The sequence below is a fragment of the Arvicanthis niloticus genome, chromosome 7, assembly GCF_011762505.2.
Source record: "Arvicanthis niloticus isolate mArvNil1 chromosome 7, mArvNil1.pat.X, whole genome shotgun sequence".
Classification (NCBI taxonomy): Eukaryota; Metazoa; Chordata; class Mammalia; order Rodentia; family Muridae; genus Arvicanthis; species Arvicanthis niloticus.
The window spans coordinates 73,700,179-73,718,071 of record NC_047664.1 but is presented as its reverse complement, the minus strand read 5'-3'; the positions used below and the strand labels follow the sequence as shown (position 1 = coordinate 73,718,071).

The window sequence follows — 17,893 nt, the reverse complement described above, 5'->3', positions numbered from 1 at the left end:
CGGGATGCAGGATCTATGTAGTGAGCCCAATCTAGAAGGCAGCAACCAGAAAAGTTGCTGCTTTTAGAGATGAGACATGAAAAAGAGCTGGAGTCTCCAACTAAACCATCTCTGCGGTGGCAACAGCTGTAAGAGATAATCTTTATATATTGGACTAATACAACATTTCGGCTACACAGTAGCAAAGAGTAATTACTAGGACCAGCTTGGGGGCTACTCATCCACAGTGGTTGTTTAGGTGTCAGATCACATGGCAGAGTTTGCTCCCTCCTACCACATAGGTCCCAGGAACTAAACTGAGGTCACAAGGTTTGACAGTAAGTGCCTTTACCTGATAAGCTGTCTCTCTCATCAACCCCAAACCAAAATGTTTTAGTCCTTAGAAAATGATCAGGCGCATATACATAGACGTATACAGAAAATACCCTCATATATATTACATATGTGTAATACACACTGATTCTTCCAGAGAATCTTGAATTTTGTAGCTAAAACGGGTTCTTACCTGTAGAAGTCATGGCAGTTAGTTTCTGGAGAAAATGTCGTAACTTTTAACAAATGATGTATTTCCTTTGAATCCTGCTATGTACCACTATTACAACTTTCAATGGTTTATCACCCAAGATTATTTGTTAAGAACATTTCCAAAATTCAAAAACCTCCTAGGTTTCATAATATGTTTTCCAACCCAGCAATTTAGCTTTATTTCAAAAGTTATTTACCTTTGACATACATTTATTGTGTTTTCAACTGTGTTTCTCATTAGTTCTGAAACTTCACTCCAGTTAAGTGTGTTTATAGGCCACTCTTCTATCTTATTCAAATACTCATGGTTTTTTTTTTTTCCCTGTACTTTTTGATTTTGACAGAAAGACATACCCTTCCATCTGAGAGTGTTTCTCTGTGTAGTCCTGGTTGTTCTGGAACTCACTCTGTAAACCTGGCTTGCCTTGAACTCAGAGATTCTCTACCAGTACTTACCCACTGCTGGGATTAGAGACATGAATGCACCACCAACCCCTGCTTATTTTATTGTCTTAATTAGACTTATTTTACATGTGAACATTTTGTCTACATGTTCTGTGCACCATGTGTGTGATTAATATCATGGAGTCAGAAGAGGGCACTGGATCCCCTAGAACTAGCATTACAGGTGTTCTTAAGGCACCATGAGGGTTTGGGAAATCAGGTAGGTCCTCTGTAAGAACAAGTGCTTTTAGTTGAACCTTCGCTCTCTTTCTCTCCAGCCCCGGGTTTTGTTTTTAATCCTCTTCAAATCAGCCTTAGACAAAGATATCCAAGGATAACCTGAAATTTCTTAATGACAACCAACACAGATCCATTATCCTATTAGAAGGAAAATGATAGCCATAATTCAAGGATACCCACATTCATGTTCTAAGATTACTAAAAAGTGGCCCTTTCTAAAGCTACTACTGAGGTACTAATAAAGAAATACCATCTTTTAAAAAACACCCAAGAATCTGCCATCTAATTTCATGATGGTTAAAAACTGTTAACAGTGATTGGTACCAAATCCACAGCAAGGACCTCTTCATTACCTTGACAGCTCCTATTAAGCCCCAGTCCTCAACCTGACCCATTTCTAGTTCTTACTCACCCTTTCCAGAGAAGACTTATCCACAGTCACCATGACTGGATGCTTTGTAAACTCTCATGAAGAGATGAGCAGAAATGACTCTTTAGTAGCCAAAAGGCCAGGTGGGAGAGCTTTCCTTCTAGTGAACTGGACTTAGGAGACGTTTGACTCCTCCTCATCATGCAAATCTAAATTTCAAGTGAGCATTCCTACTTCATCTTCACAAGTTTCATACTGATATCAAAATACTGTGCTATTGTGTATCAATTATTCCTCATACTTCATGGAGACTATTATTTTGATCACTCCACTGGTTTTTATTGAGATAGAGGCTCACTATGTAACCATGGCTGGTCTAGGACTATGTACAAAGATCTGTCTGCATCTTGAGTGCTATATTAAAAATAGACCACCTCACCCAGTCTTTAAGAAAGTCTATAGTCTTTCTTAAAATAGATTTTTATTATTTTATTTATGTGCATGAGTAAGTGCATGCCACATGTGTACATGTGCTCTTGACACATGTGGCCAGAAGACAGTATTAGATTGCTTGGAGTTGGAATAGCACGCAGTTGCGAGCCAAACTGGAGTCCTCTGCAAGAGCAGCACTCTTACTACTGAGCCACGTCTCTGGCCCAAATATATTCTTCTAGCCTCCAGCCCAGCCCTAATATGTTCTTCTAACAACCTTCAGAAGAGTCCAAATTTTATTTTAGAATTGAGGCTTTTCTCAAATCAAAACACACTTTTTTTTTCAGTTTTGTTTACATTTTTTTGAGCCTTTCCTAGTTGGCACCTCATAAATAACATGGTTATTAAAGTATAATTCCATTTACTAGTTAATTCTGCTACTTGATCACCAAACTATCTCTTTTTAAAAACCACATGAAAAACCTCATTATTTGTGGATATAGTTATAAATGTATTCCTATTAAGATGGGCAAGGAGACAGGGTATTAATGAAAGTGTCCATGGTGAAGATGAACCCCTTTGAATATGGCAGAGCATTAGCCAAGTCCCCTGGCCTACACAAAGGGATTTACATGAAGAACAATCACAACCATGGAGAGCTGAGCGTTAGTAACACCAGTGATTCAGAAGGCTCATGAGGTTCTTATGTGCAAAAAGGTAAGTTTACTAGTGTTCTCATGTAGATACCACAGGAAATTCTTCATCTGTCTATTATAATGGTCATGGAAGAATTCAGTCTCCATTTTCTACAGCTTTATCTTATTTTAGTCCAGTATAAACTATTGCTCAGACTAACTCAAACTAGTTTTCTGTAACTGAATTTTTACTGCATACAAGACATTGTGTCTTATCTAGAAATATAAATGTGAATATGGTAGTGCTCATAACCTAGACTAGAGACACAAGCAAAACACTGCTGTGCTAAGTGTACCCCCAAACAGATATTCACTCAGTGATGAGGTAACATGTAAAGGGCAAAAAGGGGAGGAGAATTTGTTAAGAGAGAGAGTTGAGCTGAGACTTAGACTGTGGCAAGAGGATTAAAAGGAACTGCATGCAAAACGAACATCAGACGCTCCAAGGCCTGACTGCTCAGGAGCTGCTCTGGCAAAAGCAAAGGTGAATCAGCCACTCAGAACTCCTGTTTCTTGCTAATGCCCGCCTGATCTATGCATGATAAAGGCTTTTTAAGAATTTTTACATTCCTTACCTTCCCTCAGTAAGAAAGGAATTGGCTATTACTAAGGATATTCAAGAAAGACCTAAAAATAATCCACGCTTCCACTGCTACAAAGTTCTCTATTTAAGCTTCTTCTCTTATGAAGACTGCAATGTTGTTTTGTTCTGTTACCACAAAAACAGAATTATAAGCACTTACAAGTAACTACTTCATTAACTGTTTTACATGTCTTTCAGAACTCTCACCACAGGCCCAGTCTGCAGTCTTAGGAAGAATATTTCCAATGATTTGGAAGGCAGTCTTGTAGTCCACTAAAAAAAGTCTTCAGCTGGAAGGCAGAGGAAGTATATCTCTTAGTGTGAGGCCAGCTGGTTTACAGAGCAAGTTCTAGGGCAGCGAAGGCTACACAGAGAAACTCTGTCTCAAAAAACAAAACAAAAAAATTCTTAACATAAAAAAATTGTGCAACTTTAGTCTATGCCATTTTTAAGAGATGGTATCTAAATCAAATGTGATCATCAACCCTTCTTCTTCAAACCACATGTCTATAACTAAATAAACCAAAGCCAACTACTTTTTCTATAGATGGCTTTCAGGCTTGCTGTAAGTCTCAATTCCCCCTATTTATCAGCTAGGTGACTCTAGGTCTACCTTCCTTTACTATAAAAGGAATGACATGAATAGTCAACAGCAGAAGGGTGGCTGTTGGAGCTTGGGGTATGAGAAGAGAATTCTAAGTTTAACAGGTTCAGTTTCACCTGGGAGGAACAGTTACCAAGATAAGATGGGGCAGCTGGTATAGCAGCTCGCCCCTCTAATTACAGACCTGGAGAAGCGGTCTTGGGCTTCCCAGGTTTGAGAAGAAGTTCACAGAGCACATCTCAGTCTACTTTCGATCTCACTTTTCTATAATTTCATAATATACACAAGTTCCTGGCATCTCTGAAAAAAGCATGACAATTCATATTGTTTTTCTTAGAAACTCTTATCTTCAATCTACAGTGTGCATAGTGGATTTAGGAGGTTCTGTCAGCAATAAGAGTAATCTTAAAAGTAAGGAGAAAGAAAGCTAAAACCCTGTCTTTGGGGAGCTAACAACCAGTCGGCTAACCCTGACTAAGCAGTGCAGCCCCTTCACGGGCTATGCTATACTGACCTCTCACCTATTTTAGGGCAGCACAGTAAGCAGAGATGCAACATAAACTCATTTAGACACTTCTTCAAATACCTTCTCCCTCTTGCTCATAAACAAACTCTTTTTTCTATTAGTACAATGCATAGTAACAAGCAACATTAGCTGAGTCCAGGGGATGACAGCTCTTAACCCTCTTCACAATAATGAATACTCAATTTATTCTAGACAGTTGCATATATATATATATATATATATATATATATATATATATTTTTTTTTTCCCCCCCAGGCTTTTTCCAAAAGCATTAAATAAATATAAAATAAGAATAAAACAAGTCGAAACAAAGCATTGTGGGTGTTGATTTCAAGCCAGCAGGCCAAAGACAGGTATGAATAAAGCTGCCCATGTAAGGAAGTTTCCACCTTAGTACAAAGGACACAGCTATGGCAGTACAGTGACACAAGCCACTACGTGCTCAGATAACTACTGAAAACATCACCTGCATGAAAAAAAGAAAACCTAAGAGATCCTTTGTTTACCTCAATAGGGCCTCCTCAGAAGTTAATCTGCTTGCCATACACACAACAGAAGTCTTTCATTCCCAGAAATGCTGGGTGGGCACAGCAGCTCACCTATAATGTCAGTCTCTGGAAAAACCTCTACAACCAGCCCCATTCACCCAACCTTAGCAAGCTGACTGGCAAGACTAACCCCCTTCATCCCAACCCAGCAAGCTATCTGGACTAGCCATTTATTTGATCACTGAGCTCTGGGTTTGACTGAGCGACTCTAACTCAATGAATGGAGTAGAAGAGCTATCAAGGTAGATTTCTGACTCATCAAACTTGGACACACACACACTTTCAGGCATCCTTGCCCATAGACTTGAATATGTGCCTATAAACATAAACACAGCACACACCAAAGAGAGGAAAGGGAATTGTCCATCAAATCCACTCCTGAATACTCGGAAGTGCAGACACTCAGATAGCTGTACCATCAGTCAGAGCATTATTCACCACTGCCATAATATGAAAGCAATGTTTTCCATCAATGAAAGAAGAAAGCATGACATATATAATACAATAATGAAATATCACCTAGCCTTAACAAAGAAGGAAATCCTGTCAAATGCTATGCCATAAATAAATCCTGAGTAACTTATGCTAAGTAAAATAACCAAGTGGCAAACAACAGATATAATTCCACTTGTATAAGGAGCCCAGAGTAGCACAGACACTGAAAGTGGAATGCTGAGTGTCAGGCAAGGAAACAGTTATTGTTTAGTAACTAGGCAGTTTCCACTGAGGAATACAGAAATGGCCTGCAGATGGACACAAATATGAATGCACTTAATGTCAGTATCACTGAACTGCTTATTTGTGTTTAACAGCTAGGAGTGTGGCCCGTGCCTGTAATCAACATTTGGAAAGCTGAGGGAAAATGATTATTGCAAGTTCCAGAACAACCTGGACAACCTAGTGAGTTATAAGCAAGCAGAGGGAGACCCTGTATAAATAAAACAAACAGGCAGCAGAGATGGCTTCAACAGAAAAGGTAAAGTACTTGCAGCAAGCAGAGGATTTTGAGTTTGATCCCAAGAAACCATGGGTGGGGGTTGGAGAGTCATGCATGAAAGTGTGTGCTTTTAATCCCAGTACTGGGAAGACAGAGACAGGGAGATGGTTGGGCTCCCTGGCCTGGCAGCCTAGCCTACTTGGTGAGTTCAAATTCAGTGAGAAAAAAAGGGAGACAGCACCCAAGAAATTTCCTCTCGCCTCCATGGTCACCCACACACACAGGCATCTACACAAATATGAACATAAGCACACACCAGCAAAAAAGAATAGTGAACAAGGTTACATTTATGTTATTTTACTTCAAATAGATATTGAAGAATACAAAGACCTAAAAGAGTTCTCAAAAAGCTAAATAATAAATCTACCATATGACCCAGCTTCCCATTCTTTGACATATGCCCAAAGGACTCAGCATCCTCGACACAGATACTTTCTCAGCTGTGTTCACTGCTACTCTACTCACAATTAGCTAGGAAATAGAAACAATCTAAATGTCCTTCAGCTGATGAATGGATGATGCAAATCTTGTATATGTGCGCTAAGAATACTCTTCAGCTGTAGAGAAAAACTAAATCACAAAATGTGCAGGTAAATGGATGGAACTAGAAAAAAGCATACTGACTGAGGCATCAAGACAAGAAAGACAGATGTAGCCATGTTCTCTCTCAACAGACGCTCCTAGCTCCAGATCTTCACATACGAGTACCTCTCCTGGAGTAATCCCAGAACCCAGGAAAGTAAAGTGGGGGGTCACAGAAGGTGGGTTAGAGTGGGGAACAGCAGGACACAAGTGATATGAAGGAGACAGGAAAGTAGAGAGACAGTAATTGGGGAGGGAGATGGCAGGACAATATAGAAGGAAAAGAAAGATGTTTGAAAACGTGACAGGGATTCATATTTTATATTTATCTAACATTACATAATTGTGGGGGGGTAGATGAAGTTGCCGCTTGGATAATGCTCTCCCAGCCCCAAACTAACACCACCACCAACAACCCAGTATATGAACCACACACCCACATAAACATTTGAGTTGTTGGTGCAATAGCCTAAGAGACTCCCAAAATAACGTAGACTATTGCTGTTGCCCTTGGCGCCTCCTAAAGCTGATGCTATGTATATCCCTGTTGCTGAAGACACTCTGAACTTTGGACACAGGACTCTCAGGAATTAAGCTGCATCTCCTCCCAAAGCCTCGTCCCTGAGAACTACCCTTTACAGTGGTCAGAAGTGCTGTGTGTGTTGCTCAGGGAGGCAGCAGTCAGCAGTCCCAGCCAGCGGTGAGACCTATGAACCACAAGAATGACCACGAAGATAGCCCTAGAACGCAACAGTGCCACTGACATCTTCACAGTAGCCAACAGCCGAGCCAAATGCTCGGCCCCAGTTGATATATCTACAACACAACACCTTCATCAACGGCTCAAATACACTCTTAAGGGCCACTAAGCAGGAGAGAAATCATGCCCAGTTCTGAACACCTAGCCAACTACCCAGGTCTTGGATCTTAGAGGAAAATGTACTAGTGCCACTCCTAAACCAGTAAATTCCTAACTTCGTTCTTCTCACCTCTTGCTAAAGCAGTTTCTTTATGCTGTGGATGGAGGATATTACAGGAAGTCACAACTGGTCAAAATGCTCGGCCCCAGTTGATATATCTACAACACAACACCTGCATCAACGGCTCAAATACACTCGGGGCAGGGCTGAAAGAGCCAAAGGACCAGGAAGTCTTCTGAGAGACTGTTCTATCTAGTTACTACAGGAAGCTACACCCATGAAATCTCAACAATATGGCTGCCTAATCAATATCTAAACAATGACAACACCAGCTGACATACATGGATGGGGGAAATGTCATTGGGCTGTACCCCTAGACAAAGTGCTACAGGCAATTAATAAATGCTGAGAGAAGGAGAACTGCAGACTGTATTTTCATGTTTATTCATGTAAGTGTAGCAATAATTAAAGAAAAAGATCATACATTTAAGAGGAAGCAAGGACTGGGAAAGCATATGGGAAGTGATAGAGAAAGAGGAGGGAAATAATGTAATAATATTTTAATTAAAAAATAAAAGAAATCGTTGTGTGTAGTAGTGCACACTTTTAATATTAGTATTCTAGAGACACAGAGGCAGGGCCATCTTCTGAGAGTTTGAAGCCAGCCTGTTCTATATAAGAGAGTTCCAGGTCAGATAGTAGACCCATTAAGAAAGAAAGAAAAAAAGAAAGAGAGAAAGAGAGAGAGAGAGAGAGAGAGAGAGAGAGAGAGAGAGAAAGAAAGTGAAGGAGGGAGGGAAGGAAGGAGGGAAAGAGGGAGGGAAGGAGGGAGGGAAAGAAATTTAAAAAATAAAATCAGCCAGGTGTGTTTCACATGCCTTTAATCCCAGCACTCAAGAGGTAGAGGCAGGTGGAGCTCTGTTAGTTCAAGGCTAGCCTGGTACTTAGAATGAGTTCCAGGATAGCCTGGCTATGAAGAGTCCTTGTCTCAAAAACAAATCAAAACTGTAAAAATAAAAAGTAAAAATCATAATTTTAAGAATTTAAATTAAGCTTACAATGATGACACATGCCCATAATCCAAGCCTTCAGGTGGTGGGCAGTGAAACAAGAGTGTGAGTAATTAAATGTCACCGCAGTATTACTTATACCAGCCAATGATGGAAACAATGACAATGCCCACCTACAAAGGAATGGATACATAAATTCCAGAACAATAATGCCAGTGACAAGCAACTAAAGCAGAACAGATAAACAGCTCATCACTATTAAAACTTTTGTGCATCAAAGATTCTTCCAAGGAAGTGAGAACACATGTATGGAGAGAACATGTATGAGCCATGCACACCCAGAATCTACTCTTACAGCTTACAGTATAAAAGACAAACAATCCAATCAGAAGAATGACAAGGAGCCAGCAACACAGTTCAGTGCAGAATGCTCACCTAGCATACCCAAGACACTAGGTCCAATCTCTAGTACAGAAAAAAAGGATTTGAATAGACATTTTTCTAAATGAATTAACACAAACGGCCAAGAAATACAGAAAAAAAGATGTTCAACATCATTAACCAATAGAGAAATGTAAATCAGAACCAAAATTATATTGACAGAAGGTTTAATTAAAGATGGACCTAACAAGTGCTGACAAAGATGCAGAAGAATCAGAACCCTTATATGCTGCTTGTGATAATAAGAAGTGGTACAGCTACTGTGAAAAACAGTTTGGCAGTTTCTCAAAAAATTAAGCATGGTTATGCCATTTGGAGTAATTTCACTCATAGGCACACACCCAAAGTGGGGGAGGGAGAAAACATATGTTCATCCAAAAATGTGTAAATAAATGTCATAGCAGCATTATTTATAATAGCCAACTGGTGGAAACAATCCAAGTGCCCACCTACAAAGGAATAGAGACACAAAACCTGGTGAAGTCACACAACAGAATATTGTTGAGGCACATCAAAGGAGGAAAGAATAAAGGTAATATTATGTACGACATGTGCTACAACCTTGGAAGAATTATGCTAGATGAAAGACAGACACAAGGGCCGTGTGCTATACTTCATCTACATGAAGGGCCCAGCATGTAATCAGATAGGCAGAGTAGACAAAGGGAACAAGGGGAGAGGAAAACAGGCAGTGACTGCTAGTAAGTCAGTAGCCATCAGTGTTGAGGAAATGTGCCTGAGACAAAGGTGATAGCTGCACAGCCCTGTCTGTACTAGAAGTCACCATCTTGTAGGCTTTAAAACTGCCTATAGGGCTGGAGGGCTGGCTCAGTGAATAAGTTCCCCAACCTAAACTCAACCCCTGGGACCCAAGAGGCATAGACTGAGTCAACTCAAGGAAGCTGCACTCTGAACTCCGAGTGCCTACTTGTGATATGAACGCCCCCCACAACGAGTAAATAAACTTAAAAATAAAACATGCATTATTAAAATGTGTTATATTAAACGGTGTATCATATACTATAAAATTAAAGTTCAACAAAGAAATACTTGAAAAAAATTACAGTAACATTGGTAGAAAGAAGCAACAGTTCCAATCACAAACAAAATACATCCACACACTGGATATCTAAGACAAAAATATTCCTGTCATCAGTTTGTTTGGATGGAAAAGGGAGGACATTCTTCAGAGAGACCAGTGCTCAAAGAAACTATTAAACTCAAAGAGTTATTAAGCCAAATGCAGTTAAAATATGCTGAGCCCTACCACTCTAAACCATAAAGAAATAACAGAAATTTTATCATGAAATCACTGTGTATCAGAAACATGGAGGAAAAGGTTATGACCAAAGGTGGTAATTTTTAAAGAGAATAATAAGCAGTATCTAGAAATTCCAGAGCAAACAGAAAATAAGATTAAACAATGTTTATGAAGTTAAGAAAGGATTGATTTCATAATGAGCAGACTCATAACCATATCAAACCAAATTCATTCCAATTTCCACTTTAAGCGAGTAATTTCGCTGTAGGTAAGAACCATGCAGGCTCATTACAGCTTAATTACAGTGTGGCATTTGCCAAAATCTTTCAGAATATTTACAGAAAACCAATGTCATATGAACCTGACAATAGAAAAAATTAATAGCCAGTGAATAACTATAATGGGCACTAATGGGCTGGTGTTACTGGAGGGAGTCAAGTTGAGCTGCATACTTCAGGGTAATTTATCTGTCACTTAGATTTTGTTGTCAACAATCTGAACAAATGCAGCTGGAGAGCTGGCTCAGTGGTTAAGAGCACTGGCTATTCTTCCAAAGGACCTGGGTTCAGTTCCTAGTACCCATGCGGCACAACTGTCTGTAACTCCACTTCTGTAACTATGCCTAGTTACAAACATTCATGCAGGCAAAAACACCAATGTGTACACACACACACACACACACACACAATCTGAACAAAGATCTACAACAAATGTCTACTAAATATAAAGATACAAAAAAAGATTAGACAACAGGTAGTAAATGCCTAAGTCAACACTTAACATGAAATGTAAATGTAAGTCTTTAAACTCAAAAAAAAAAAACCTCACAAAAAAATAGGAAAACATAGTTTTACATAATTTACTAGAAATAGAAAACACAGGGTAGAAAGAGTAAGTCATACTATCAGCACCTATTAAACTTAATAACAGAAGTTGAAACTGTTAATGACTAACAGTTTAAAATACAAAAGCAGGGCACATCTGTAATCCCAATACTTAGAAGGCTGATGACTGTCAAGAGTTCAAGACAGTCTGGGCTACATAGTAAGATCCAGCCTGGGCTACAACATGAGACATCTCTAAATTAATTAATCCGTGAATCTGACTACTTCTTTTTCTTTTCTTCCTTTTTTTGTTCTTGTTTTTTGTTTGGTTTTTCAAGACAGGGCTTCTTTGTGTAGCCCTCCTCGAAATCACAGAGATCCACCTCCTGAGTACTGGGATTAAAGGCATGCACCACCACTGCCCGGCCATTATTATGACTTGAAACTAGCCCTTAGTTCAAGAGATGTATACACACACTCTAGTTACCTTAAAAATGGGAATATAATTCTGGATACCATGTCTAATAATGAGCAACCAGAGTAAATAAAGAAAAAAATGAAGTCAGCCAACTGTGCTGGTTCATGCCTTTGATCCCAACACCTGGCAGCAGAGGCAGGCAGATCTCATATACATAGTTCTACATAGTTCTAGGACAGCCAGAGGGACATAGTTAGACCCTGTCTCAACATTAATACTCTACCACTATTATTATTTATAGGGAATTATAATCATCTAAGAAATTATTCAATAAACTGAAATTGAATTGAAGAAAATGTTGAGCATATGGTGGGAAAAGGGGCACCAGGGACACACTAGTAGTCTTCAAATACATGTACCACCATACATAAAAGGGCAGTTCATGTAGGAAAGCTGATGTTGTATTTGGAAACTGCAAAACAATGGGAGTATCATAAACTTTAATGTATGAGGAGCTGAATTCTAAGCTTAGTGTCACTGTTTACTGGGTGTTATTTGATGCCAAGATAAAGTTTCCTTACACCGAAATTGATACCTACCTCATAAATATTTAAGTTAAATATAATTAAATGCAAAAATGTTTTAATCCCCACCCCCCATATCACTTAATACACTAATCATCTTAAATCTCTTTCTTGGACTTTTCTGAGGTATTCAAGAGCAACCCACCTGTGGGGTCTATAAGTCAGGCTAGTAGTAACTAGTATTTTCCTCATAATGAAATACAACAGAATAAAAAGTATTAAAGTGCACCACTCACAGTAAAGTATCCACTGTTACTCATGCATAGGTTGTGCACTTTGTGTCACGAAGCTGAGCCCTCCGAGTGTCCTCCACTACTGCCTAAGTGTGTTCTATGAGATGGTAACTAGCTCCTTGGGAACTCAATTACGTTTAGGAAACAACCACAATCCCTGGAGAATTTATCATGGCCAATACAGAGCTGCATCTCCAAGAAGCCCAGCATGAAAGAAACCTGTTACTTTTGATAATCCTTGTTTCCCTTAAATTTATACCAGAAGCCAGTTGTTTTTCCATATAATGCCTACTCCTACCGTCTCCATCTTGTGGCATATGCTAGGGGCAACAATTTCTCTAGATGAAAATAATATGCAGTAGAAATGAACTATGTATGGAAGGTAGGTTTCTGACTTGCTGAGAAAGCAAACTGTACTATGAACTCTTCCAGCCACTGACAGCCACACCCTGCTACTACTCAGACACACCCCAAGGCATTTTAATTCTTATTTCTCTAACTCTCTCCTGACCTATCACAGTTAAAATCGAACTCAAGGCCAGATTTTAATTCCTAAAAGCCTTTTCAGGAAAAAGCATAAGATATCTACAGCACCAAGACACGAAACTAGATGAAACTGAGTAAGCAAGAATCACGTGGTCAAAACAAACCCCTGGCAAGCTCACCTAAGGATACTTGCTTTATCTTGACAAATCCATGCTCAGAAACCAAAGCAGCTAAAGACTTGCTGGGTGCCTGGTGGAGTCACTGTGCTCCACCAGTCCATCTAAGATGCGGATGAGTGCAGCCAATGCCCAGTACCATAAGCACTGATTCATCCTCACTTGGAAGGGCTCTGATGATACTTGGATGACTCTTGATTCTTTAAAGTGCATACATACACAGGAGCCCTTCAGAGGGCAGGGTCACTACATGAACATTCTAACTACTACACTCAGCTCTACTAACACTTGCTATCTCTTGGCAATGACATAAGAAGCAATGCCTGTCGTTCACATGGTCCTACGTTCGAGTTACAAATACTTCTTGTAGTTTTTAAACATAAAATCTGGAATGTTCCTAGTTGCCACTCTCAGACTTCTACCTTCTCCTGAAAGTTTGCCCCAGTATCTGAACCAAGGCGCTAGCGCCTGCGCAGTCAGCATTCCTGTTCTGTAACTCTCCTCTCACCTCACTGTATACACATCCTATCTTGTTTAACTGCCCGAGACTTGGCTCTCGGTATGGCCTCACACACAGGCATCAGCACTTAAGAATCTGTAGAATCTCCCTCAGCAGGGAGATCACATGTGAACTCACCGAATAGTGTTGATTTAAATAGCCAGGCTTAAGGCTAATGGTGCCCAGTCCTGGAGACTAAAAGTACTCGTGGATTATCTGACTTAATCTTCAGAACTCTACACAAGAATGAGAATTTTCCTCTGAGGAAAAAAGTGAAGCTCAAAGTAACTTCTCCAAGGTCATAAACCTTTAAGTGGCAAATCTAGGGCCTGCATCCAGGCAGTGCTTAGAATTCTTCAAAGTTGGAGGCCTGGATACCAGTCCATGAGAGATTTCGACTTCAGAGAAGTTTTAACGTCGACAGCATATAAAAGTTTTAGCTAAAAGTTAGAACTTCAAAAACGGCTGAATTATGAGGATAATTTCCAGAAGGTGTTTTTTAAACCAAAAATAAAACTAGAGGGAAAGCTGCTCATGGCCTAAAGAAAGTGTGACTTTAAGGTGTGGGGTCACGAGCTCATCAAGAGGTGCCTCATGACAATTACGGCTTTGGTTTAGATTTTTAAATTGGACCCTTTCTCTGCCTACAGGATGGCATGGAAATGATAGTCGGCCTTGATAACTATTGCTTCACGGCGCCGAAATTATGTCAGACGCAATTCTTGTTTTCAAAAATAAAATTCAGGGTTCCTGTTCCACCGCCGACTTTCACACAAAGCAGCCCCATCCCTCCACTGCCCTCCTCACACAAAGCAAAAGCTTTACCCTCACTACCCAAAGGGGGATGACGTTCACCCGGCCTCTCCACAAACATACCCATCTCACTCCAGTCCAAAGCACTGACGGCTACTCTGTATGTATGTCCCCCGCACCTGATGCTACCTCTTGAAGCAGACCCCTCCCTATATCCGAAACGCCCAGAACACCATCCGAAAGCCCGTCTTTCACACAAAGCAGGATCCCTTCCTATGAAGCAGGTTGGTACCTCCGAGTGCTCTGAGAGTGCGGGTCCACGGGGACTGTGCCAAGCCACAGATCCCATCTGGGTCCAGTTGGGTCCAGCACCCAGAGGTTCCACGACCCAGAGAACTAGGTACAGACCCGTTTCCAAGGCACGCCTCGAACCCCCAACTCCAGCTGACCTACCCGCGGCAGAAGCAGGCAAAGCCAGTGTCCCCGCAGCAGCCGAGCCCACCCTGCTTCCCTAGAGACACCCCTCCCCCCAGGCCCACCCGGCCCGGAGCCCTGCGCTCACCAGCTCTCCTCTTCCTCCTCCCAGCCTGACAAGCGCTCCAGCTCTTCGGGCCGCAGCGGCTCTACCTCGTCCAGCAAACCGCCCTCGCCGGCCGCCAGCAAGGAGGTGGCGTCCCGCAGGTCCTCACTGCTGGTCCGTCGCGGGCCGGAGCCCGCCCCGCCGCTCGCTTTGGCGCCCAGGCCCAGCGGGAAGCCCCGAGGGGACGCCGCGCCCGAGGAAGGGGTGGACACGCCGGCCCGAGCAGGGCTGCCCGGCCCGAGGAGGCCTGCACCCTGCACGGCTCCCGAGCGGCTCCTCAGCTGCTCGTTCTGCTTCTCCAGCTTCTTCACCAGCTCCTGCAGCTTCCGCACCTCCTGGTCCGCGTTCACATTGGAGTTAACGTCCTCCATGCCGGCCGCGCCGCCCGCTCCGACTCCCAAGCCGCAGGGGAAGCGCGGGGAAGAGAGGCGTTACCGCCACCGCTCACGCTAGCCGAGGCGCCGGCATAGAGCAGGGCCAGGCCCCACCGCCAGGGTCCCCCCGGCTCGGGTTGCGAAGCGCCGCTGGCCCCAGCCGAGCCGCCTCATCTGCGCCGGCTCCGCGACTGGGGGAGGCGGCGCCAATATCCGGCCTCGGCAGCCATCTTCCCTCCGTCCCTCCGCCCCCTGCCGGCCAGCCCGGTCGGTGACCTCAGAGCGTCGGGGGAGGACGTGGCCGCCCGCGGGCTGAAAGACCTAAGCGCCCGGCTCGCGGTGGGGCGGGGCTGGAGGCGGGGCCTGTAAACGGGAATGGGCCTGGAGGGGCGGGGCCATTGTTGGGGGCGGGGTCCCAGCCGGAAGGGGTGTGGTGGGCGCCGGCGAAGGTGGGCTGGACCCAGTTAGCTCTGGAGTTTTGCCCTTTGCCGCCTGTTCTGCTCAAGGCTAGTCGCAGGGGAGAGTGAGACGGAGTCCGGCACGGGTTCAATCCCGCCCTTGGCGTCTGTGGTAAGGGGCGGGTGCTGAGACTCGCAGCCCGGCGGCCCCGCCTGGTCGCATGGACGGTTCCTTTGGTTTGTTTGGCAATACTGAGTTGGTTCCTGCTTGAAACCGGAGACGGAGACTGGCAGCAACCCCGGAGACCATCTGTGACCGGTTCCATCCCCTGAAAATGAGAACCCGAATCCCGAATGGTTGAGAGCTCGGCAGTCAAAATAATAACCGTAATTTGTTGAGTGGTGCCTATGGGGCAGACACTGCGCTAAGCACTTTTGAAGGCATTATTTCACGCGTTAAAACACGTGGGCGGAGTTGTTTTGTTTTGTTTCGTTGACTTAAGGTTTACAGCTCAGAGACAAGATGACTGAAAGCGCTTCTGTGCTAATCTTTCAACAGCAATCAATGCGCATTTTATTCCTTGGATTCTCCCTCCGCCCCAAAAGACTTTTTAATAGTATGTCTTGACTTTTTGGTGTGTAGTCCTGGCTGTCCTGAGAATCGCTCTGTAGACCAGGCTGGCCTCGAAAACTCAGCCTCAGAACTCCTTTCAAAAGCTGGCATCAAAGGCGCATGACCCTTGATTTTTTTTTTTTTTAAGTTGTACATGAAAAGTATTCAAGCAACCGGTTGACAGGTAATAGAGAATGTTGAGGCACGGTGGTAAATGTAAAATTCTGCCCTCGGTGGCATCTGTTTATAATACGTGCTGGTGGCAGTGACTGCAAACAAAACTTAAATGCTTTGTTTCTGTCGTGTTGGCTCAGTGTTCACAGTTGTCAATGGAGCTGCTTGGTTTACTTATACACACGTGTAACTTTTTGTCTGATGTTTGCAGTTGACTCCGATTGCCTCATCCACCCTCGAACTAGTCTTATTACACCTGGGTGTGGACTCACGTAAAGACTTAAACCCTTGTGCCTTCTCATGCTGTGTTTTCTTGCCTAGACTATCCTACCTACCATATTTGATGCCTCTTTGGAAAAACTCCCGAAGAAGTTACTGTCTTTGCGTTGAAATCACCTCAATAGTTGGCTACAGATAATTGTAATTTTTAATTACATTTTCCCTAGCAAGTCTTTGATCTGTATAGTTGATTAAAAGTAATCATTCCATTTTTCTTGCTTATGAGGCTGACAAAGTGCACACTCAATGCCTGTTTTGCTGAAATTAAATGGAAGATATGTTTTGATAGTCCAACCCCCAGACAAACACCAAAAATAAGTTCTTTGAGTACACTAAAGTTTGCTGTCAAGTATTTTTCTAGCTATGCAGACCTGTTAAAAGGATGCCTTTGCTTGCTAACAGAATTTTGTAAAAACAAAATGCAGTATGTGTAATGATGCACAGTAAATGTTACGATTGTGCCTAACGTATCTGATCTCATTGTGGAAGGGTTCAGCACCAAGACGAGATCACACAGCACAGTAAGTCACGTACACTAACAGCTTATGACATGGAGTCCAACTCCATGTTAGCCAAGTTTCTAATGAACTCTTTAAACATATTCCTTGAAAAAATCAGTTAACATTATGAAGTTAGCATCAGCATTCTTGAGAGGAGAGTCTGATGTAATGCAGAATAATCATCAGGATCAGGTCTGCTGGCAGGGTCTCCGCTTACCACAAGAACGTGGTCCTCGAGCTTTATTTCTCTCTCTTTAATCTGGGCCTTTTGCCAGAATGTGTAAATTAGGTGATTTCTAATAACAAGTCTACTACCAAGAAGTAAAGGATTCTGGTGAATCATCATGATTATAAACTATAAGTATGAATATGCTTATACACAAATTCATAGAAGATATTTAGATTTTAAACCCAGTTGCCTTACTACACCTTGGTTTTAATTGTAAATATTAAGTGTGTAATATTCGTCAGGTACTGTCCTGAGAACTTGGTGGTTAAATCATTTGTTTGTTCGAGATAGCTTCTCTTGTAGTTCCAGTTAGCCTTGAATTTACTAGGAGTCTGGAATGCCCTTGAACTCCTGATCCTTCTGACTCTTTAATAAACTTTGTATACCAAGAACTAAAGTCATCTGGGCATGGTGGTGCACGCCTTAATACTAGCATTCAGGAGGCAGACGCAGAAGGATCTCTGTAAGTTTGAGGCCAGCCTAGTCTATATAGCAAGTTCCAAGACTGCCAAGATTACATAGAGAGACCCTGTCTCAAAATAGCAAAACTAAAGTTACAATCCATACAGACAAATATATATATACTACCACCAC

At 42.3% G+C, this 17,893-nt stretch overlaps 1 protein-coding gene across 2 annotated transcripts in view; it reads right to left on the bottom strand.

Annotated features, from left to right (window-relative positions):
- The window catches only part of Slain2 (SLAIN motif family member 2), a 69,719-nt gene extending 53,784 nt beyond the window's left edge, over positions 1-15,935 (bottom strand). The window contains exon 1 of one of the 2 annotated variants that reach the window (XM_034508776.2): positions 14,715-15,935. In XM_034508776.2, the coding sequence (XP_034364667.1) occupies positions 14,715-15,103 (389 nt within the window). In that variant the 5' untranslated portion in view covers positions 15,104-15,935. The remainder of the gene's footprint in view (positions 1-14,714) is intronic. The other variant, XM_034508775.2, reaches the window with a different exon arrangement.
- Between the last annotated feature and the right edge of the window lie 1,958 nt (positions 15,936-17,893).